This window comes from Sodiomyces alcalophilus, assembly GCF_042370955.1.
Source record: "Sodiomyces alcalophilus JCM 7366 unplaced genomic scaffold ACRALscaffold_4, whole genome shotgun sequence".
NCBI lineage: Eukaryota > Fungi > Ascomycota > Sordariomycetes > Glomerellales > Plectosphaerellaceae > Sodiomyces > Sodiomyces alcalophilus.
This window is the reverse complement of record NW_027263535.1, coordinates 53,270-76,176: the sequence shown is the minus strand read 5'-3', so window position 1 is coordinate 76,176 and position 22,907 is coordinate 53,270. Positions and strand designations below refer to the sequence as shown.

Genomic DNA, 22,907 nt, shown 5'->3' with positions numbered 1-22,907 from the left:
GATCTTAATAGTATAAGAGGAGTTACTCGGTGGCTATACGCCTATATAAGCCCTAATCCGCGAATTCGAGACGCGTAGGATTAAGTATAGCTATTAATAGCTTAGGGGAGTAATTACTTCGATAATCTAGACTTATCTATAGTGCGAGCAGATATAGAAGCTTAATCCCGAGGTTATAATTAGCGATAATATATATAAGACTAATCGGTTTAAGATACCCTTTGTTAATATCTATAGTATTAGTAATATCCAGAGCACCTTTAATATCGCCTTTTGCCTTATTAATAAAGAAGACCAGGAAGCGTACGAATAGACCCTTTAACGTCTCGATAAATATCGTGTCGCCCTCGATATTAAGCGCCCGCTTATAATTATCGTAGACTTCGATAAGGTATTTAAGAACGCTATAGCTATAGTATTTAACGATACCTTATAGTAGATCTGCGTGTAGTATATAAATAAAAACGTATAAGGTAAGATAAAAGATAAATGGATCTAGGAAGGCGATGATACCGATTAATAACGCGAGGCGTTTAAAGCTTCCGAAACTATAACGCCTCTTTTTAGTGAACTCTTAATACTAAAGGGTCTCTTTTATACGTCCCTCCCCGATTATAGTAAGATTCCGTATAATCCTCGCGGCTTTATAATAGTCTAGAAGGCTATTATATACGTAAAATCGGAAAAGGATCACGAGGCCGCCTGGCTATTTATGCTTAAAGAGTTCCCTGACCAGGAGGCCGTTATTTAATATATCCTTAAGACTTGGATGCCGTGGCGGAAGCAGTTTATTATTTTTTAGACCTTATAGCTTCGGAACTTTGGTATACGCGTTACGTTACGCGTAGAGTCGAGCTATAAGGAGATTAAGAGCTATCTATATAACTCCACTACCGATCTTAAATTCTTAGCCGAATATATAGAAGAAATAGTAAAGAATCGTTAATCCGAATATAACGTAGAGGAGGCTATTTAGGCCTCGTGTTAGATCTAAGACTATCGCTTATACTAGTAGATAGGAGATATAAGAATAAGATATAGCAGGCCCGCCTTAGCACTGGTTCTAGGCTAATATCGTATAGCCGTCGGTGTTAAGAAGGGTAATCTACTATTAATAGATTATACTAATATATTTAAAACCTAGTTCGGCTTACCCTGCTTATATATAATTCTAGTAAAAGAGTAAGAGGCTAATCCATAGCCGTTTATATATCTTAAGTTTTATCTATACTAGTACCTTAGTCGTGATTTTATTATAGAAGATCGATTATATTATATACTTAATCCTATTATTATTTTATTTAGCCGTGGCCGCCCACGTATCGAGCCTAATAATATACTAGTTGCCTTAATTCCTTGTGGAAATAATAGGCGCCTATAGAACGTAGCGACGCGTGCCCGCGACCCTTCGGAATAGGAACTTAACGAGGAGAGGGCTTACTAGCGGTAGGTAGAGGTTACCGCCCGGTTTATAGAGGAGTAGCAGGATTAGCCTTATAGCCGGGGTCGTGGTCGGGGCCGTGGCAGAGCTTATGGATAATATAGAGGGCGAGGGCGAGGATAAATATAGCTAAATTTAGTAGGAAACACCTCGATATAAGCTGGATCTTAGTCGGGAACGGATAAGGCTATACGTAGGCTATAGAAAGAGCTAGGACGGCGTGAGTAATATAGTAGGAAGATAGCTTATAGCTAATTAATTAGTTAATTAACGATCGTATCTAAGGGTAAAAGGATAATCCGAATAATATAATAAGCTGCTATGTATATTAAACTAATTAATCTAATAAAAAATGAAAATAAAAATAATAAAAGATGATAGCTGGCGGCTGGCGCCGGCTGCAAAAATGGGGCCCTAGTCGGAATAAACAAATGCCCTAATCGGAATAAGTGCTCCCTAGCTTTATCTCCTGCCAAGTTGCACTAAAAGTACGGAGTACAGCACTAAGAATACAGTATCTACACGGAGTACATTAATCCAGGTCCTGTCAACGCAACGGTTGGGTTGCGATAACTGAGACTCTCGGCCGGCTCCGACCCCTTGCCCTCTTGCACCAGTAACAAGTTCAATCGAAACAGCATTAACACAATACACAACTTAGGGTCAGGCGTCGGAAATCCTTTAACATACATATGTATATATATAAACAGATCGCTGGGCAGATATGCTGGGGATGAGTTGGAGAATATTGTGCTCAACACGTCATACTGCAGGAGAACGGTGAAGACCACTGACCGATCGCGCAGCACACTGGAGCTTGGCGGGACTCAGGCCCACCGACAGCGTTATGTCAACGCCCATATACGTACGTTGTACAGACGAAGAGGCCAGTTCCTGAGTGGAAGAAGAAATATTAATTTCTTGAGACAGTCAATCACGATACGGAAAAAGCAAATGTGTTGATGACTGTATTCGGTCGATGGTCAAACCATAGTGTATTCGTAGTCCCTGAGATGATCGTACTGATCCTAGATGCCGCCCCGCATAGCAGAAGAAGAGAAGAGCAAGGAGGGGTAGTAACTAGTAAGAGAGCAGCTGCCACAAGCCCATCCATCTATACGAGAGACGACATGCATCGCTCATAGCCGTGCATTCCTGTCTGGCGTTTGAAGACAACCCAAGAAGAGGAAAATGAGAGGGAAGAAAAACAAGGCGCCGCACGATGGGCCATCTTCCCCATACTCTTGCATCCTCTTCTCGACTAGAACGGCACAAGGCGACGAGTATCCTACTGCTCCTCCTTGGTGACGACAGGTTCCTCCATCTCCTTGTCGTCCTCCGACTTGACGACCTGGTCGTCCTCCGCTTCATCCTTGACGGAAGCTTTCGGAGCGGCAGTGGCGGGAGTTGCCTTCTTCTTGCGGGGCGAACGCTGCTTCTTGGTGGGCGTGGCAAGACTCTGATCATCATCACCGACGCCCTCCGCGGTGGCACCACCCGCAGCAGCGGCTGGCTTCTTGGGAGTGGCCCGCTTGCGTTTCTTCTCAGACTCGCCAGCCTTGGAGGGAGTGGGCGGCGGAGTTCCAGTGAACAACTTCTTCTTGATGGCAGACCAGGCGTTCGAGGCAGACCGCGGGTTCGTCATGCCGAGAGCCTCAGCAAGGCGATGGTAATCGATCTGGGTTCAAGGTCAGTACTGAATGGATAATTTTGCATCGCGACGCGTTGGCGACGCTGTACTACTATAGCTGGAGGGGGCTTGAGTCTTGACATACCTCGGGCTGAGTCTTCATGCAAGTCCAAGCCTGGGCAAGAAGCTCCTGCTCACGCTTAGTGAGCTGGACCTTGTTACCCTCCTTGGCGACCTGGCCGACTTCGTTGTTTTCGGTCGACATTTTGATAGATGACTTGAGCTTCAATAAAGCTTTCGGTGTTTCTTGAAGGGCAAAAGAGAGATTATGAAGCTATAAAGCCTGTGGTGAGATGTGCAGGGTCTGGTGGATGAAGAAGGATGGAGAAGGAGGAGGAGTGAAGAAAAGTAGAGTGTTGTGGTCAGAAAGGTGCAAGAAAAGAAATCATATGTGAGAGTAACTGGGCAATTAAGTGGGAAAGAAGGGAATCAAAGTCGTGAGGGCAAGGCGACGTGAAGGAAGAAAAATTCTGCTCCTCCGTAGGCGGCGTGTTCTTGCATCGTGGCACCTGCTTACAAGTCAACGACTCGGTTATTATGTCGCGGAATTCGAAAGAGAAGCCTGAGGGCGGGATGACTTGGGTGAACCAAATTGTGAAAATTATCTATTTGGGCAAGAAAACAACAAACAAAGCATACAAAGTAGGCTTTGTTGATGTTGATAAAAGGTAGTTTCCTTATAATTCAGTAAGACTGATGGCTCACTTGAAACGAGTCGGGGAGAATCTGTCTACACATATTTCTAGAATCAAATCATCAAGCAGGGCATATGCTTTATACGACAACTTGTATGTACAAACAGGTGTGATATTTGGGGAGTTGGGCGTCTTTGTTAGGGCCCGCTAAATATCACATTTATAGGCAGAATATCAACTCGTCTAGGCTCTTGAGTGAAGCCTTTCATCTATTGTCTCGCCACCAAAAAACCAGCTACTTGGTCATAAGCAGTCCATGGGCGTCTCCAGGTCGTGTTTCTAGTTTCTCGACGGGCAGTAGCGCCGACTCGCAAATTATCGATGGACACTGTTTGTCCAGGTGCCCAGATGGATCGGGATCGTAGCATGGCTTGTTCTAACGAGGTCGTCGTATATATACGCTGCCTACTCTTGGATATATTTCTTCAACCCACGTAGCCGTTCCTTGGCTGTCTCGAGGACATCGTCAGGCTTGCATACGGCAAAGCGAATGTAGTCCTCTGCGATGTGCGCATTCTGGTCCGTGTAAAACTCGGTAGGCGGGACGACCGCAACCCCTACCTCATGAATCAGGAACCAAGTGAGCTTGAAGTCGCGCGGCCGGCTGGCGACGTGCGGAGGGTAAGAATAGTCTTCGGGTAGCTTGACTTTCTTCATGTTGACAAGTACGAAGTAGCCCCCCTCGGGCTCGGAGTAAGGGAGGCCGAGCTCGTGCCATATTTCGTTGAACCGGTCGATTTTGCCCTTCATCTCCTTCTTCGACTCATCCCAGAAGCCGAACTTATCGGCTTGCTCGAAGCCTGAAAACCATATGTCAGTATGGTTGGAAAACGGCGAATAGGTAGCGAGGCACGTACCGATGGCGCAGGCTTCTTGAAGAGGGGAGACGGAGGAGTAACAGATGCGCGTATGTGCGGCGGCAACATATTGGATAAGCTCAGCGGGACCCATGAGCCAACCAACACGCCAACCCGTGGCATAAAAATTCTTGCCAGCCGATCCCACCGTGAGCGTCAACCGCTCGATCTCCGGGGAGAGCGTGGCGATCCGGGTGAACGGCACGTAGTAGAGTCGGTCGTATACCTCGTCGGAGAGGATCATGATCTCGTTCTTGACACATAGGTCGCCGATCTTCACGAGTTCGTCCTTGGAGAAGACCTTGCCGACGGGGTTGTCTGGGTGGCGGTTAGGGTGGCACGAAGACACGGAAGGAGGATGGCGTTGGATGTAGACGCACGGGGTGTGTTGATGACGATCATCTTGGTTTTCGGCGTGATGGCACGCTCGAGCTCGTCAAAGTCAATCTTCCACTCGGCAGCGGATGAGGTCTTCTCGCCGCCGTCTGCAGGAGGATGAAGGGGGACGTAAACGATCTTGCCGCCGGGCATTTCGATGTTACTGATGTACCTGGGAGCTCAGAATGTCAGCGAGTCTCCTCTCGAGAGAAGGGGGCCAACTCGTTTGAGCAAGACGCGTACTGGTCGAAAAAAGGCTCAAAGATGATGACCTCATCGCCGGGCTCGATGAAGGCCATGAAAGCACTCAACATGCCTGCGGCTGGCGCGTTAGCCTAGACAATCGAAAGAAAACAAAGAACGGGAGCAGTGTCGGAGCAATAGAGACGCAACACGTACCCTCATTGGCACCTGTCGTGATAGTGACCTCGGTCTCCGGGTTAATCTGACGGCCCCAAAAGGGAGAGTAGGCGTCGGCGATAGCCTTCTTTAGACGAGGACGTCCTTTGGTTGGGCTGTACTGGTTGCAGTCGACACGATCTAACGCCTGTTTGGCAGCATCTATGATGAAGTCGGGAGGGTTATAGCCGAAGAAGCCCTGGCCCATGTTGACAATGGGTTGCTTCGGCGAGGCGGCAGCCGCCTCATTGACGATGGACCTGGAGCAGAGTCAGTCGTGAGTGACTAGGAAGTGAGAGGTGGGCAGCGGACAGTATCCGTCTTTGCAGGGAGATGGCTCAGGGGCTGAAGTGAAGCATCACCGCGACTCGCGTCGCTTCTCAACACTCTTTCCCCAAACAGCCGCTCTCGGCCGTTATGGGAAATCATCCACATACCAGACATCCTGCCGCTGCCCAGACACCCTTGCCGCTGGCTTTAACTTGCCGCTGAGGCTCATGGCGCTATAATGGAAACTTTTGTTGCCGACACGGTTACCGAGTATGAGTTTGTTGGATTTGACGAGATTCGAGGGAACTCTGATGAGCGGAGACGCTAGGAAAGTCATGAGGGGGGAAAAGAGAACTGCCAGGCTAAGATAGAAGTAACTCCGTCGTGGTCACTTCTCAAAGTTTTCCAAAAGTCGTTTCGAGGTTTATCTTCATCCTAATCGGCATCGCGGAATGCCAATTACGCCATTTGTCCGACCCCGATTATCGGTGCAATTCTACATAATTACTCGAGTACAATATCTCAGACAGGAAGGAGGGGTTGTTGCACAGGGGGGTTTCTTATGGAATATGGATGGTACTTGGAGCTAGTTTTTGACACCCCTCCTTCACAGGTGACGGCTTGATGAGGGGGTACATTTGCGCACCACACGGAGTACACAGTGTACATATGCATCCGAGCATTGAACCCCCCGAGTGGATTGACACGGCGTGATAGTCTCCAGGTTGTTTCGCGTGATACATCAACGTCACACGCACTGCCAGAAAAGAAAAAGAACCGAGAGGGACCGCGCTGTGGCCCTCAAACCCACAAACCACCCTATTGAGCAATATCGTCCTCGCCGGCGCTGAATTCACCAGCCCGTCCCTCTGTCGCCATGACGTCGGGAGTTGCAGATAAACAAATCGTCTAGCCAAAGATGTCGGAGGCCACCCGGCCTGCATCCACGCCTCGACCACCGCTACCGCTATTACGTCCTCTCCTTCTGAGCATTCGATTTAGCACCTCGCTGCCCGATCTCGACCTTGACATCCCTAATCCTGCAAACACGACCGTAGCTGCTCTGAAGCACCTCATACGCGATCGCCTAGATTCGACACACAACACCCGCCGTCTCCGCTTCATCTATCAGGGAAGAATTCTCCAGGATGACGCCACCTTGAGCACCGCTCTCGCCCTACCTACACCCTCGCCTGCCTCGACTTCATCGCGACCATCTCAAGCGGACGAGCATGACTTTACGGGAAAAGGAAAAGGAAAAGGCAAGGCTGTGGAAGGCCAGCTTGATCGTCAACAGAACCGCGTATATGTGATCTGTAGCATCGGCGATGCCCTTTCCCCTTCTCAGCTCGCCGACGAGGCCGCCGCCGCCCGCAAAGCACCTACTCCGTCTACGCCGTCGGGCCGTCCGTTCGCGACCCAACAAGATGGCCCCTCCGCCTCCAGAAGGCAAAACGCCGCAGCCACCACTCGGCCCACCCCGCGCGGCTTCGACCGTCTCCTCGCTGCCGGCTTCACCCAGGCTGAAGTCTCTCAACTGCGCCTCCAATTTCGCGACATCCAGGCCCAGCGTCACACTCCTGACGCCATGCCCTCGCCCGATACACTACAAAGCATGGAAGATTCGTGGATGGACGCAAATGCCGGTGATGCCGTGCCTGGCGGTGGGACGGGTGCCGTCGGGCCCGCGGGAGAGGCCGCGCCGGCGGACGACGCCCTCGGCACCATGCACGAACAGCTTGACGGCTTCATCAAGGGTTTGGCCATGGGGTTCTTCTGGCCGCTCGGCGGCTTATCATGGCTTACGCGGGAGGAAGGCATAGTGTCGCCGCGATGGAGGGTTTGGATTGGCTTCGGCGTTTCCTTTAGCGTGCTCATCGGCATCATGCGGGCGCTTTTTGGTAACGAGTAACCGCGCTGTGCTCTGGGAAAGGCGCTCTGCGTGTGGGTCCCTCGTAGGAGATGTAGGATAGATAGTATCTCGGCGCAGTGCGATCTTGTCGATTTTGTCAAACTTGGGCGCTCCTTTGTCTGCAGCAAAGCTTCAAGAAGTAGACCAAGGGGAATGTCACACGGCAGTCACGGTGGAATGTCACGAAACGATCAGTCGCCGCCCTGGTGCGGCGCCGAGAGGGCCATTATGCTAGTGGATTGGGCGGCCTGGAGAAGGAACTCTCGCAAGTTCCTCATGGCTCCATGTCTCAAGAACAGAAAACCAAAAAAAAAAAGATAGAAAAAAGGATACAATGGTATAATCCATGTCCCATCCCAAACTCCTTTATCGATGCCGAAACTCATAACATGCGGGCCGACGATAGAAAGCGCTGGCCATGGACCCGGCCGGGCATTGTCGCAGTCGTCTGTCGGACTCCTGGTAACCTGGCGGAGCTGCAGTCGGCCCCGACCACTCCCAGGGCCCCGAGATGAAGCACTCACCTTACCTTTACAGGTACAAGCTTTGCGCAGCGACAATGTCACGGCGGATCTTATTCAAACTTGCCTCAAACTTGGACGTCAACTCCTCGCTGCCCATGACCTTGGCGCCTTGGGCCATCTGACGGAGCAGTTCCTCAAGACGACGGAAGAGACGGATCAGCGACCCTTCGTAGGCGTTTGTCATTTTACTGCAAATTCGTCAGCGTTGAGTTCTCATCAGGCACGCATCCATGTGTCGGACTCGAGACCTACCAGATCTCCGCAAACGGCTTGTTGTTCGCCCATGCATGCACCGTCTCCATCAGCTGCCACTTAAACTTGGCCACGAATTCCTCCTCGTTCACGTCGAGCTTGTTCTCAATGCTCACTTTGGCAACCTGTCGCGCCTTGGCAACAACGGCGCGATACGGCTTGTCGAGCTCCTCCTTGAGTGGCTGCGCCTCTAGCTTCTCGTCGAGTACGAAGCAGCTCAAGACGGCCGCAATCGTCTCAGGCGCGAGCTCGTTGAAAAACCGATCAAACATAAGCTCGGCAAGGATCAGTTCGTGGCCTTCGGTGGATGAGAGCTCGCAGGCCACACGGGCCTTGAGTTGAACGACTTCCGCGTCGTTCAGGAACCCTAGGCGGCGGAGCACCCGCTTCCGAGCCTTGAGCTCGTCCAACTGCGAGACGGTGTGGGCTTTGGCGATCTCCTTCTTCTTCTCCTTGATCTGCTCCGACAGCTTCACCTTGGCCCTGTACTTCACGTACAGTTCCGGCAGCAGCGGCGATCCGTGGAGCGGATTTGTCAGGAGACGCGACTCGAGTACCTCGATCTTCCTGAGCAACTTCTTGAACGAATCATCGGTGATTGCCATCGTCTCGATCGGATCGAGGAGGGGCATTCCGTCCGGGAAACGCTTCTTGACTTCGAGAAGCGCCCCACGCACTTCCTCCCTGTTGGATTTCTGGTTGAGATCCTTGGGCATGAAGACGCGGATCTGGCTAATGCTCTTGAGACACGAGAGGAAGCAGGGGACCACCTCAAAGCGGCCCGAGTCGGACAAGGCCTCCGGATACAGGCCTTTGGGCATTTCCGTCGTCTGATTCGGTGCTGAATGAACCTCGCTGCTCTCGGCCGAAACGGGGAGCAAGACATCAACTAGGTACGATTCTTGCGGGGGATACGTCGGCTCGCCCTTCTTAGGTTCGCGGCGTTTCATGAACTTGACCACAACACCCCAGCCGAAATCTGTGCCGTCGAGACTGTCATCTTCGTATTTGGGATTGTAAATACGCACGAGTCGGCCCGGTTGCAGGAAGTCGAGACAATAGTTGGGGTGCTGAATGACCGAGCGCATATCCCGGGCATACTGTTCCAGCTGCGTCCGGATGTTGTAATAGTCCTTGATAGTTGACTCGTCGGCGATGGCCATGTTGTCGCGCTCTTGCTGAAGAGACATGAGGTCGCGTTCCAGGGCAGGGACGCTGGCGGCGTTCTGGAACTGGTGGAAACACCGTTCAAGCATGAATTCGGGTGAGACAGCCTCGATTCGAAGCAGGTTGAGAATCATGTTGTAACCAAGGTAAAAAGCAGAATTGAGCCGGTCTTGCTGTCCAACGACAATGCCGCGGGCCGTATCGGGCTCCATCTTCTCGTCGATCATCATGATGACTATACCGCGGGAATCGAGGCCGCGACGACCAGCACGGCCAGACATCTGGATGTACTCGGAGGGCGTGAGGGGCCGGGTCTTGATGCCATCCCATTTAGTGACCTGGGTGAAGACGACCGTTTTGGCAGGCATGTTGAGGCCGATGGAGAAAGTTTCCGTGGCGACTAGAACCTTGATAAGTTGCTCCTGGAACAGGATCTCAATGGTCTCTTTCAGGATGGGTAACAATCCAGAGTGATGGACTCCGATACCTCGCTCCAGTAAGGGAAGAAGGTGCTGGATCTGAGGCAACTGGCGATCTTGCTCGGAAAGGCTCTCGATGGCGCTGGTGAAGACCTTGCGAACCATTGCCTGCTCCGAGGCAGTGTTGAACTGGAACTTGGAAATTTCGAGCGCAATGTTCTCACACTCGCGCTTGCTGAAATTGAAAACAATGACGGGGTGGAAGTTCTTCGACATGGCCATGCGGATGATCTTGGTGATATCAGATTGCGATTCGCTCGCGCCACCCTTCTGCGTCTTCTTCTTGGCACCTTTGCCCTTCCACAATGCGTTGGCATCATTTGAGTCTTGTCCTCTGGAAGCCTCAACCGCCGCCATCGTCTTCTGGAAGTTCTGCTCGCGGAAGACACCCTTCTCATCTACCACCAGGAAAATCCCATTTCCACCAGCCGGGAAGAAGTAATTCTGCAAAGGAGTAGGGCGAAAATCGGTGTAGACGACGTGACAAGCCTGATGATGGATCTTCGCAATCCACTCGGCGAACTGGAAGGCGTTGGGAATTGTGGCCGACAGGAAGACGTAACGGACCTTGTCGGGGAGAAGGATGATAGTTTCCTCCCAGACAACACCTCGCGTCTTGTCGCGCATGTAGTGAATCTCGTCGAAAACAACCCACGCAACTTCGCGCATGATCTCAGAGCCGCGATAGAGCATGGACCGCAGAATTTCCGTCGTCATGACGAGACAGCTGGCCGTGGGGTTGATAGTAACGTCACCTGTCATCAAGCCCACATCGCCGAACAGAGCCTCAAAATCTCGGTATTTCTGGTTGCTAAGGGCTTTGATCGGGCTGGTATAGATGACCCTCTGATTCCTCTTGAGGCACTGCGCTATGGCGTATTCTGCGACGACTGTTTTTCCAGCACTCGTGTGAGCTGAGACTAGGACACTCTCATCACGCTCTATCGAGGCGACCGATAGGCTCTGGAAGGGGTCAAGTTTGAAGTCCCATGTACGGGCGGGCTCGGCGGGGGGCTTGTGTTCGGAAAGGGGAACGTATTCGTAGTCTAGGTCGGGTGGCAAGGCGACTTGATGCTGAATGTTGTGAGACAACACGATCGACTCCCCTTCCCCGGGAGTGAACGTTTGCGCGCCCGCGACTTGTCTAGACTCGGCCGTTTGGAACGTGTCTGTGAGAACCGGCTCTGCCTCATCCTCCTTCTTGCGCCGCTTGTTGCTCTCTTCATCCTTTGCAGAATCGGATGGGGGCTGATGATTTTCTGATTGGCCTTCGTCTTTGGAAACCTCGTCGCCGTTGGTCATATCCACGTCGACATCTTGCTTTGCGGGTTGATTCTTTACATGGCCATCGGCTTTTCGCTTTTTGCTTTTATCTTTGTCGGACTTCTTGGACTTGGCGCGTGGTTGTGAGGGGGGCAGTCTTTGCCTCCTTTGCCTCAGCCGTCTCAACGTGGCCGCTGCCCTCGAAGACGTCGAAAAGGTCATCCATCCTGGCGTCTTGCGCCCGAAGATATCTTCGTGCTTGGAGCTGTGATGTGAGATTCGTAAGGAAGGGGCCAGCAGCACAGAAGGAAAAAGAGTATCAGATTTAAGCCAGAATTGTTTTCGGTGTAAAGATGGATGATATCCTTTCTCGGTAAAAGAAGAGTTCGGATTGATGATCGCTGCGCGGTTGGGATGGAGAGTGGCATCCGGGTTGGCAGAAAAAAAAAATGTCGTTTGACCCGTATCGATGGAGAAACCAATAAGGAAAGGGCAGGCGGTGACGTTCCAGCGGCCCATTATCCGTGGGATGGTAGAAAAGCCACTTACTCAGCCAAATGCACGTGATCATGGAACCGAGGACAAATGGGACTGCGGGTCATTGCCTCAGACGATTTTCCAAGATCCATTGCAAGCAGGGCTACATCGATCAACCACCAACCAACCTCAAACTTGCCATTGAACCGCAATCCTCCATCCCGAACACCTGTCAAGGCACGAAAACACCGTAACCTGTCTCAAAATACCTTACGAAGCTAATTGTCCATCGCACAGATGCTTTCCCGAGCCGTCATTCGCGCGACGCCCAAGATTCCCTCGGCCATTGCCCGCCGAGGCTTCCAGACGACCCGGGCACAAATGTCGTCTCCTTTCCACTACCCCGAGGGCCCTCTCACAAACATTCCCTTCAACCCCAAGACGAAGTGGTTTGCTTTCCGTTACTGGGGCTTCATGGCCGTGGGCTTCGGAATTCCGTTTGGCATTGCTGGTGAGTGTTTTCCGACCGTTTCTTCCTCGCGACGTAACCAAGGCTGACCCTTTATACAGTCTACAAGCAGAGCCAGTACGTGGAGGGTTAAGCGGCTTGCCGCGATATTTTGCCGTCACTGATAGATGATGGTTGTGCAAACGAAGGCACCCAGGTGCTGTCGGACGGTGGGGGATCTGTACACAACATAAATATAGGGTGCACCACACTCGCGCCTATGGCACTCTTTTGTCGAATCAATCGATTTCTCTTGTAATTGCGCTTGGTCGCTTGCTGGAATTAATTCCAAACCAACTCATGACAGGTATTTGAACGCACTGTGATCGTGGAATGGTATCTCAATCTATATATGGAATACTGGCTCTATATGGTACAATGTTCATTTCACCGTCTAAAGTTGCCCCTCCTGTACATCCCGGGACCGCTGGAGTCATGCCTCGCAGAATTCTTCTCGTCGAGTAGTCTGTGTAGGAACGCCTCCATATATTCGACCCGATCCCCCGGCAACTGCCACCTCGACTTGAGCTCACCATATGAGTCCAAGACTGCGTCTTTATTTGAGCACCGGAGGAAAGCCCGCAGCGCCCACCCAGCAAGCCATGTGTCGATGTACAGGTTTTGGTCGTTGTCGTTGTCGATGATGTGAAGGAGCGACGAGAAGACGCTGCGAAGCCGATCTTCTGTCCAGCCCAGGTACGGCCGGCCACCGTGTTGGGTGAATGCCTTGAAGAGAATGAGGAAAACGGCGCCATGCACGGGGACATTGAACCACTTCATCTCGTCGAGGAACTGCACGACCCTGTTCAGATTGCCCGCATTGATGCCGTAGTGACTGAGGAGGATGCGATAGGTCTGCAAGTCAGGGGTGTTGACAACCGCCTCCTGAAAAACAGGTCTCATGGAAGGATGATTCCGTCCCACCTTGCCAAACATCATGAGAACCTGGACCGCCACCCTATTCATGCGGTAATCGGCTGCCGGCAGAGCGGCTGCATTTGGGCTGTTGCTCTTCATATAGTCGTAGACGCGGAGAGCGGCTCCTTCGTCCCCAGCACGCAGGAAGCTCGCTATCAAGCAATTGAGCACCACCGTGTCGATCATTTCCCCAGCGTCCACCATTTCCTTGTAGGCGGCCCGAATGCCGTCCTGATCCTTCTTCAAGCCGAAGAAGTGGATCAGGCTGACGTGATGGTAGCGGTTGAACGGTATACCTCTGGACACCATCTCGCTGTAGATTTTTTCGGCCAGAGCAAAGTTGCCCGACTTGGAGGCTGCGTCAAACAAAATGTTGAAAGTCACACCATTCCCCTTTTCCCCGCCATTTCGTTCCATTTCATTCCACAGTCGAAGGGTTGCTTCAGCTTCAGTATCCGTGGTTTGGCTCACATACTGACTCGCCAATGCCAGGGCGGCATTCCACTCACGCCGGCGCAAGGTCAGCCCGCAGTCCTGTACCTCACCGATGACGGCAAAGAACCGAAGCATGGACTTCGAGTTGCGGCGCTTTGGGGTTCCCAGCACTTTCAGCAGACGATGTCGAAGTGGCGCGGGTAGGTGGAGCATTCGTGGCCTGGGCAGAGTACAGTATATCGCATAGATCTTTCTTAAGCCGACAAGAGCGGGGTGCTTGAGACGCATATTCAGCACCTTTCGCAGCTTCTTGACGGTCTCCGCCACTTCTTGGTCACCTCTCAAGGCCTCATCTCGCGAAGGATAGTTGATATCCTCTTCCCTGTCAGATATGGTAAGGTTTGGGCCGTCCGGTTGTGCGTAGCGCCGCAGGTACGGGTCTCGAACAAATTGCAAGTGATCGTCCACCGTCCCAGCATGTTCGTGGTCAATAATGCCCAGGAGTTCGTCTTTCTTGGGCCGATCGAATACTTTGTTTCCTTGTTGAAGTGATGCGGCTACGGCCTCCTGGCTGTACTGCCGTGACTGGCGTTCGGGGGCAGGGTAGGCGGCTACATCGCGGCGAACCGAGTCGACGAGGAACGTTGACCGAAGCCATGATGTCGTTCGAGGGCAGCGTGTCGTGGTATTCGGAGAGGACGTATAATGAGCGGTAGTGCTCGGAGAGGCCGGCACAGCAGCTGCTGGTATTCGGCGAGGCTTTGGTCGATGCCCGGAAGACGTTGCACAGCACGCGACGCCTGGTAGACTAGACGGTCGATTCGAGAGGATCGCGCCGCATATCGACCCGTCTAACCCTCTGAAAGATTTCATGAGTAGCCCGGCATCTCGTATGGAGTAGTACGAGTTCCCTGAAGTGCCAATGGGCAAAACTGATAGAGTAAACAACGTCCCTTTTGCTGCCCGTGTAGACGTGTCGAGCATGAAGCACAGCTCCCAATGGTTGGGAATTTTCCAAGTCGCCCGTTACAAGTATCTTTGAAGTGGGTCGGGTCTGCCTTACTTAGTACCTGCAAGGGGCACCGGAAATGAGCCACTTCCATTATGTCATGCACCCAGCCACAGTCGTCGGGTCCGGGTCCAAGATTGGCCGACGGCTCAATTACCCAAAAATCTTCGCGACTCGGACGTTGATGTACCATACGCAGCTCGTCGACTGCCGAAGTCGAAACACCAATAAACGGATAATTCAACAATTTCACTGCGGCAGCGCTAATACGCTGCCCTTCGACGAAGAAGACGATGGGGAGGCAAACACGAGCCGCAAGGGTCTACCAGACCCTCACACAGGAAATGGCCACTAGAGTCATGCCGCATTATCGTGTCCAAGAACCACCATGGTACAAGGTCCTGGGCGCGGTCCCTCCCTCGGAGCTTTTCACGAGACCGATACCAGTTCAACACACAGCGCGAAATCCGCGTGCAAAAAAGCCAAAGAATATCTACAAACCTCAGCAGATCATTTACGAAGAGGACGAGCTCCGGTCCAGATTCTATAAAGATCACCCCTGGGAACTTGCACGGCCGAGGATTGTTCTGGAGCTTGACGGAAGGGATGCGTTGCGATGCGACTGGTCCAAGGGTCTACGGCAACCAGGCATAGCTCTGAGCGGTGAATGGTGAGTATCTTGGAAACTCGACTGGGGGTGGCCCATGGCTAACATTATCGCAGTGTCGTCCAGAGGCAGCTCTGGCTGATGCATAACAAGGGCATGTCCCAGGACTACGCATACGATGTTGCGAGGCGGGAATTCTACGCCCTACGACAGGAGGAGGAGATTGAGAGGAGGGTAGCGAGGGAAGAAGCGAGATATGTCGGTGCATACTTCGGAAAGAATAGGCTGGACATATCACAGATCCTCGAGGATAAAGAGTTCGAAACCTGGAAAAAGTGGGCGGCCCAGGAGGTGGCCACTCTGGAACGGAATCGCAGAGCCCAATACGCGAGCTTTGGCGACGAGGACGGTGCCTCGGAAGATGCAGAGGCAGAGATCGAAGACGGGCTCGAGGCGGCCGAGCTCACGCGCTGATCATGATATTGGAAATTCCCACGTTTCCGTTGTACAACAGCTGTGTTATATAGCCCCAGAGGCGTCTACGTCTAGAACCAAGGTAGCGCCGTGTACCGATTATCTGGCGACGCGCTTGACCACCATACATCCTGCATTAGCGACGCCATACTTTTCCGCCACTTCCCTGTGCTGAACCAAGAACATGTCGGCGATGTCGGTGTGGTAGAATAGCTTTCCGGTCAAGCTCAACGACTTGATACGTGCCCAAGACTCAATGAAGAATACTTGCATAGAGTCACTGGGAGCCACGTGGAAAATCTTCAGAAGATGTGCGACCAGAGCCACGATGAAGCCTGTTGCGGGGCCGTTCGTGACAATGATGTCGGGGTACCGCTGTCTCCTCCGGGGACCATCGAAGGGCGATTCCAGTATGAGAGAAAAGACTTCGATAATGGAGCGAAGCGCTGTCACGGGTGTCGTCCAGAGGGGCTGATGGATTCTGCGGGCGCGTGTGACGATATGGACGTCGTAGGTCCCAATCCGGTTATCCCCGTGTGTGGATCGCATCTTGTCCTCGAAGGCATATAAGTGCTTAATTGACATCGCGTCGCCACTAGACACAATGTACCTGCGATGAAGAGTGTCCATCTGGGGGAAGTTGGTCTCCATCATAGCCAGCATCTCCTTTGTGTGGCCCCCAGATCCTAGTACAATCACAAAATACGCATCCCGCAGGCATCGCAGTCGAAGCCCGTCGGGGGCGGTGAGATTTCCAAGATTGATGGGATGTCTTCGCCGTGTGCGCCGTAATTTGACATGTCTCATCTTGATCATATTAGTCCGTATACATCACGGGCTTGAGTACGAAAGAGACTGGGTCTTACAAAGGCAAAGGTAGTTATGGCCCAAAGGCCAGAACATAAGACGACCAACGAGGTTACCCAGGAAGAATAGGCCAGAGCCCCAAGACCAAGGACACACGTGAGTACAACAGTGCTCTCAAAAGCAGGAGCAACTGGTCTTGCCTTTCGCTCCATGGCCTGTCCAGAAAAAGGCCACAAAACAATCAATGCTTATTCGTAGAGCAACTGTGCATGACGCCTGTTGGAGAGTAGGGTCACCTAACGGGTCATATAATCCTTCCACGGAAAGTCATACGCAAGAAGTAGAGTGACGCAAAATCGTGTGCGCGTATGCGCAGTTTTATGGCAGAGCAGGAACAAAGTCGCTGAACTCAAGTCTGACGTTGTATTGCTGACAGCTTTCCCAGAAGGCAATGTGCGGCGTTTGAAGTCCAATGTTGGCGAACCGGCTATTGGAAAGCGTAGGATACTATCCTACCATAGATGCAGGTATCACGGAGCAACAAGGCGACATTCGCCGTGGTAAGAGTTGGCGATGAGTTTCTGTCAGAAGTGACATTGTGATGTACATCTCCCGTCACAACAGCCAGCCCAGGGACGGTAAGAGATGCCGATCCACAATTAGAGCCTGTGATTGGATAGAGTAAACCGGGGTTGCAGAAGTATGAGGCTCACCGCTCGGCAAAATTTCCAGAACCTTCAGCACCAAGGACGGTGACATCTGGAAGACTACAGATCTGTCGCGGCCGAATGCATAAATCATAAAAAAAATACCATTGAGTCTGACGCCGCGCTGTAGAAACGTATATATAATGGCGAGGCTACGGCCAAAAGGTAACCTCGCCTGCTTCTACTGCGGCAAGCGGTCATCCATCAAATTCGACGGCCAGATCCGCGACTTCCTCTGCCTCCATTGCGATGCGACGAACTATTTAGACGAGGTGAGTTGGCTAACATCAGATGGAACGAAACTGGATCACCGCCGTTCTAAGAGGACGAGGCTAACACGCGACTTGTGGAGAACGGCGACATAACCGATCCTCCTGCGATGCAGACGTCGAGAGCCAAAGGTGCACAATACGCCATCCCCCGACCACAGTCTCCTGACCTCGGGTCCCAGTCGCAGAGCGTCTTTTGCGCCACTTGTCTCAAGAATCAACACCTCTTTACCGCCTCACTGGCCCAATACCTCCCCGATGATCCCGATCACCCCGACTACGCACACCTCGAAAAGTCATACTATAAGTTTCGGCGGCGCCTAGAGGAACGCTATCCACAGATATGCGCCGAATGCGAGCCCAAGGTCGCAGCCAGAGTTGACCAGGCGGGCTACAAAGCGCGGACCGATCATCTAAGACGAATGATGGACAAGAGCAGGCAGAGACTCTCGGCTCCCAAGCGATGGACTCCACTGGACGGCTTTGACAGCCTGGGCCGATGGCTATGGTTGTCTGGCCTCGCCTCCCAGCTGCTATGGCATCTGGTATCCGTGTCAACACTAGTCACTACGAGGACGCCTGGGCCGTTGCGCGATCCGGACGAGGACTCCTCTCGGTCTTTGTTGCTTCTCCGGCAGCTGACGCACGCACTCCCCAGCGCGCATTCCCTCGCCTCGCTCAGCATATGGGTCAGTGTCGCCAGCGCGTGGTGGAACCCGCGCTTTGTGCAAGTCTCCCGAGGCTTTTCGAAACATGTCTTGGGCCTGTCACAGTGGTATATTTTTCAGGTCCTCGTCATCTTGGTTCGGTTCATCGGGGTCAGAATAACCGACGTTTCTGGCGGGCAGGAAGTTCAGTTGAGCGCGCGGATCAGTCTCCATTTCCTCCTAGCGCTTGTCATGGTCGTCGTAAGTGATATATGACCGACTAGGACCCAGTCCCACGACCGCCTGTGGATACTAATTCTGTCACCTAGTTCTACACACTCGCGCGCAAATCCGTCCGCATTGATACCAAGCCTTTGTTTCAAACGGCTAGCCCATCAACCACGGCGACGCCATCAAGGAGTCCCGCTCCCGCGAGGGAGGCTGGCACCACAAATATGTCCAATCTCTTGGACGAGATTCTGAAGGAGGACAAAAGTCCCACCAGACAATCGTTACAGGAAACCACTTCTCCGACGGTCCTCGCCCCTTCGCCTATAGCCCAACGTGCTACCAAGCCCACCGGCGACATGAGCCTAGGTTCCCTCGGGATATCCGAACAGCCGCCACCCGTCCACTATCCGGAAGAGATGGAGTGGAGCCCAACTCATTCTAAACACCGTGCTTTCAATGACTTCGGTGCTCCCGGTAGTCAGAGTAAGGCATTCGGGGACTCACCTACCAACCCCGGTGCGAGCCCCTTCTGGTACAAAGTACCACCGGCGCCTACTGCGCCCGTAAACAGGCTGCGAAATGCATCCACGACGGTTTTGAGGAGAAAACCAGTCGAGAAGGAGGCCGTCTTTTTCCCCACAAACGACCGGCCCCTCCAACCCAAGGCCTCATCGCCACAAGACGATGAGCAGGGTCAAAAAGTGACATTCTCCCAGCCGTCCTTCTTTGCCATGCCTGAGCGCAATGCAAACGATCCCCGGAGTACGCTGGTTGACATGTTGACCTCTACCTTCACCCTTGACGGGGATGAAGAGTCTAATGACGAAGCCGAAATGGCGGACCACCAGGGCAATGCCGACATTGAGCTGAAAATACACTTACCCACGAGAAGGGGAATGGTGAGGGATCGTCTCTTGGATACCTTCGTGCTGGTCGTCCTACTAGGCGTATGGATTCACGCGACGTCGGATTACTATTCGTATAGTCGGGATGCGATGCTTGGTTCGAGTTGTCTCAGCATTGCAGTTAGTATCCGTCTGTCAGTCGACGCAGTGGCTAACCTCAGAGGCCACACTGCCCCGCTTGTCGTGTGGGCTGCGAGCACGGCGGTGGGCGTCTTGGAGCTTGCCTTCGCCTGCCACATGGTGGTGCAGATCTGGGGAAGTAATGAGGCAAGATACGACGGAAATTTGGCGTTCCGTGGCCTCGGAGTCATGAGTGTTATGCTTGTTCACGGCATATGGAGTAGCATCATGTATCTTTAGAATTCCAAGAAACTGTGGGAGGAGAGCATCAACCGGCGTTTTGGGCAAAAAGTTATATAGGCATTAGCGGCCGTGGTTTTGCGATTCGAATGTTAGTCGCCGCCATCCACGGATACAGGCCATGCGATAGGAATACCCAGTGGACTTTGGCGGGTTTGTCTTCTCAAGCCAACCATTCAGGAATGTCCTAATGAATTAATTGGACATGAAGAATCCCGATTGAGCCCTGGTCATCCCAGGGTTTTTGGGAGGCAGAGGCAGGTAGGATTCCTGTGAGGGAATCGTACATTCTCACCTGAGCGGAAATCGAACAGTCCGGACCGGGGCCAGACGAAATTAGACAGAGGAGACGGATGAAAACAGTCATAACAGAAATGACATCTCATCATAAAAGTTGCGCCAATTAGAAGTCGTGAGCTTAGTGCCTCCGCAAATATTCACGTAGTTCTAATGGATGGGTTACTTCGAAATCTTCGAGGGTTTGCTAGCCAACTCCGTATAGTAGAAGAAATCATTCCAAGTATGTGACCTTTTAACTTGCCGAGCCTGTGTTTGGTGGCTGTAGATGCTCCAAAAAGCACGGGAGAAAGCTCTAGCCAACTGTTGTAATCGTAATCTAGTCCAACGCCCAATGTAGAAACGGTCTCAGCTCTTGATAGTCTCCCCTCTAGCTTGTTCGATGTCCCTTAAGGAAAGAAACGAAATGAAAAGAACAGAAAAGAAAAGAAAATCAGGGTACGCCACGGAAGCTCTTCATCTTACTTAAACTCCTGAATCATGCCTCTAACATGTGCGCTTTGCTTTGACGGGACTGCTTCTCCCGCGTAGGTCCCAGTCCTGAATCCTGATAAACCTGAAAGGCCCCCGAGTCGCGTGTTTGTGCATACAATATCGTAATAATACATTCATAACTCTGTGTTTTTCCCTTCCGATTCCGTATTACGCCGGGGTTCCAGAATTTCCAGCGGGGTAGGATATCCTGTTGCTCGACAAAGTCCAAATGAACAAGACTGCGAAGGCGAAGACGGCAGTGCGGCGAAACCTCCGGACACGAGGACTCACATCGCCCTCGCATGCAAAGAGATTTGACAGTTCGGATAGCTCGAACTCGGTGATATAGTCAACATCACATTCGCGAACCTTGGGTGCAGCGTAAGCCTTGTACTCGTCTATGATAGGCCCGAGTTCCCAGCCGGAAATTTTGCGAATGACGGCCACAACGGAGCCGGTGCGGTGCTAGGTAGAAGTCAGCAACGTGGCTGGCAGCAGAGAGGGCTATTGAATCGGCTATCCGTACCTTTCCATGGTTGCAGTGAATCATAACTGGGTGGTGTCGCTGGTCGAGCATGATGCGAAGGATATTTCTCATGGTTTGAATGGGAATCCTCTCCTTCTTGGTGCCTTTCATGTAGATGACGTGATGCTCAATAGAATTGGTCGCCAGGAAGTTGCTGTACTCATCGCTGAGCTCATCCTTGCGGCCGAGAGTTCTGAAAGGCGCGTCAGTCATGAACTAAAGCATGGGGAAAGAGGGACTGGGACGGGCATACATCATAGTTTTGAGGCCGAGCTGCTGGATGAACGGGTAATCTTCCGGCCTCGGATAGCTGCTCCGATAGACCCCAGGAACGACGAGACCGAAATTGGGGGGCCGGTCCTCCATTGACGTAGTCCGTTGCATGGATGAGGGTGGTGCCGTGGGCAGAGTCGGGAGGTTGAATGGTCGCAGATCCCGAGCTCGATCGGGTCGTCCAGATGCAGACGGCTGATGCTCGACTTCTGGAGGAACAAGGCCCTGTTTACGGGCGAGGGGAAAAGGAGGCGTCTCAAGAGTGACGCTGGCTTCCCGAGATCCGTCTCGGGAAGAAGGATTGCTACTTTCTTTCTCACTAACTTGCGTTGATAGACTCTCCTCTCGTTTGGCACAACAGGCCGGAGTGCCAGTGACCTCGACGCCGGCGTGGTGGCAGTCGTCGAGGAACGTTCTCGTACTGCGTTTTAAAGCCATGACGAGGGTAGGAGAGCGGGCTGGATTGGTTTGGGCGTAGAAGATGAAGATATGGCCTTTCCGTGGAGCAGATATGAGGTATCTTAATGAGGCTCTGGGTAAGTCGCTAGTGATGCTGAAAGGGTCGAGTATTGGCTCTTAGAAAAAAAAGAGAGTCGAGTGTGCGATGGTCGTGTGTAGGAGAGGGGGCTTGAAAAACCGATCCCGTAGACGTTTTCCTCGCGTCCACTATGACTACAAGTGAGCAGCGCAGAGATGGCGCTGTGTAGGTTTGGGATTGAAAGCCATCTCGAGCGCCCTGTTGTGTGGGTAGGTGTTGATTAAACTCTCGCGTTCCCGGTGGTATGTGTCCCACTCGGTAGATCACTTCCAGACCACACCAGTCAAAGTGTGAGATGGGGAGACGACAGGGCGGGCAGGAGATGATGGTTGCATGGGTCGGCTAATAAGGGTTCAAAATGGCAGTTGGATGCGAAGGCAATAGGTGGACTGGGGATGGTAAAGCTCGAAGAAAGGCGGGATGTGGTGGGATGTCGGTAGGTACCCCAGAAGATCATTCAGCACAATCCTGCAGAAGATGCAGACTGTCAGTGCGGCGTGGCGGCCTGGGGGGGGGTCCTCTTTTTATTCCAGCACTGCACAAATTCCATAGGTACTTACTGTGGGTACTTGGTAGGTCTTTGTAATAGTGGGACTCAACGTACTTACTAATATATTAGCTCAGAATCTTATATCCTATTGGTATTTAGGTGCTTAGGTAATATAGATCAGGAGGTTGGTTTAGCTGGTACAACGTACTTCGTAATCACTGGCGCTGGCCATGTTACGATTATATCCTAATACGAATACACTATGATGGAAACTCGCTACGGAATATATTCTCTGTACCCATTTTCCGTATTGAAATACAAATAAAAAAGAGACATTACTTGACATGCGGATAAAGTTAAAAAGAATCCATGACTGCTTACGAATAGCATAATGGATGTGTTATGGTCCCGAGTCTGGGCCGCCTTCAGCTATTACCGCCGAGTCATGGTCCTCGCTCGACTCTTGAGTAGTAAGTACCTAGTGTATTCGTACTTAGGTGTCCAGCAGAACCAGCCAACAACCCAAGGATTATTGTAGTGCATAGCTCTCTCATGTACCTGCATTTGATTTGTCCTACGTACTTCTACTCTTGAATTTGTTAATCCTGAATTCAAGACGGTCATCGAG

The 22,907-nt window shown here is 52.0% G+C and overlaps 10 protein-coding genes across 10 annotated transcripts; 4 read left to right on the top strand and 6 right to left on the bottom strand.

The window, feature by feature from the left end:
• Positions 1-2,729: 2,729 nt before the first annotated feature.
• On the bottom strand, positions 2,730-3,336 carry ACRALDRAFT_1071393 (uncharacterized protein; the record flags this gene model as incomplete). The annotated part of the gene is made up of 2 exons (XM_071017860.1): positions 2,730-3,119; positions 3,217-3,336. The coding sequence occupies 2 exons, from the start codon at positions 3,334-3,336 to the stop codon at positions 2,730-2,732; spliced, it is 510 nt and encodes a 169-aa protein (XP_070874315.1).
• Positions 3,337-4,231: 895 nt separating this feature from the next.
• ACRALDRAFT_1057552 (uncharacterized protein) lies at positions 4,232-5,959 on the bottom strand (the record flags this gene model as incomplete). Its single annotated transcript, XM_071015915.1, has 6 exons — positions 4,232-4,626; positions 4,684-5,001; positions 5,064-5,233; positions 5,305-5,377; positions 5,461-5,720; positions 5,898-5,959. 6 exons carry the CDS (start codon positions 5,957-5,959, stop codon positions 4,232-4,234), a joined length of 1,278 nt encoding a protein of 425 aa, XP_070874314.1.
• A 690-nt stretch (positions 5,960-6,649) lies between these two features.
• ACRALDRAFT_1071395 (uncharacterized protein) lies at positions 6,650-7,642 on the top strand (the record flags this gene model as incomplete). Its single annotated transcript, XM_071017861.1, has 1 exon — positions 6,650-7,642. One exon carries the CDS (start codon positions 6,650-6,652, stop codon positions 7,640-7,642), a length of 993 nt encoding a protein of 330 aa, XP_070874313.1.
• Positions 7,643-8,173: 531 nt separating this feature from the next.
• ACRALDRAFT_2027072 (uncharacterized protein) lies at positions 8,174-11,366 on the bottom strand (the record flags this gene model as incomplete). Its single annotated transcript, XM_071020440.1, has 2 exons — positions 8,174-8,354; positions 8,419-11,366. The coding sequence occupies 2 exons, from the start codon at positions 11,364-11,366 to the stop codon at positions 8,174-8,176; spliced, it is 3,129 nt and encodes a 1,042-aa protein (XP_070874312.1).
• A 735-nt stretch (positions 11,367-12,101) lies between these two features.
• ACRALDRAFT_2041688 (uncharacterized protein) lies at positions 12,102-12,406 on the top strand (the record flags this gene model as incomplete). The annotated part of the gene is made up of 2 exons (XM_071021173.1): positions 12,102-12,315; positions 12,375-12,406. 2 exons carry the CDS (start codon positions 12,102-12,104, stop codon positions 12,404-12,406), a joined length of 246 nt encoding a protein of 81 aa, XP_070874311.1.
• A 293-nt stretch (positions 12,407-12,699) lies between these two features.
• Positions 12,700-14,638, bottom strand: ACRALDRAFT_1082421 (uncharacterized protein; the record flags this gene model as incomplete). Its single annotated transcript, XM_071019311.1, has 1 exon — positions 12,700-14,638. Exon 1 carries the CDS (start codon positions 14,536-14,538, stop codon positions 12,700-12,702), a length of 1,839 nt encoding a protein of 612 aa, XP_070874310.1. The 5' UTR covers positions 14,539-14,638.
• A 329-nt stretch (positions 14,639-14,967) lies between these two features.
• On the top strand, positions 14,968-15,755 carry ACRALDRAFT_2104448 (mitochondrial 37S ribosomal protein mS23; the record flags this gene model as incomplete). The annotated part of the gene is made up of 2 exons (XM_071023184.1): positions 14,968-15,344; positions 15,398-15,755. The coding sequence occupies 2 exons, from the start codon at positions 14,968-14,970 to the stop codon at positions 15,753-15,755; spliced, it is 735 nt and encodes a 244-aa protein (XP_070874309.1).
• Positions 15,756-15,854: 99 nt separating this feature from the next.
• ACRALDRAFT_2105355 (glycosyltransferase family 1 protein) lies at positions 15,855-16,562 on the bottom strand (the record flags this gene model as incomplete). The annotated part of the gene is made up of 1 exon (XM_071023241.1): positions 15,855-16,562. One exon carries the CDS (start codon positions 16,560-16,562, stop codon positions 15,855-15,857), a length of 708 nt encoding a protein of 235 aa, XP_070874308.1.
• An 850-nt stretch (positions 16,563-17,412) lies between these two features.
• ACRALDRAFT_1082422 (uncharacterized protein) lies at positions 17,413-19,828 on the top strand (the record flags this gene model as incomplete). The annotated part of the gene is made up of 3 exons (XM_071019312.1): positions 17,413-17,541; positions 17,655-18,446; positions 18,515-19,828. The coding sequence occupies 3 exons, from the start codon at positions 17,413-17,415 to the stop codon at positions 19,679-19,681; spliced, it is 2,088 nt and encodes a 695-aa protein (XP_070874307.1). The 3' UTR covers positions 19,682-19,828.
• A 265-nt stretch (positions 19,829-20,093) lies between these two features.
• Positions 20,094-22,278, bottom strand: ACRALDRAFT_1043485 (uncharacterized protein). The gene is made up of 3 exons (XM_071015311.1): positions 21,232-22,278; positions 20,979-21,171; positions 20,094-20,917 (listed from the first exon to the last, which is right to left on the bottom strand). Exons 1-3 carry the CDS (start codon positions 21,687-21,689, stop codon positions 20,621-20,623), a joined length of 948 nt encoding a protein of 315 aa, XP_070874306.1. The 5' UTR covers positions 21,690-22,278; the 3' UTR covers positions 20,094-20,620.
• Positions 22,279-22,907: the final 629 nt, after the last annotated feature.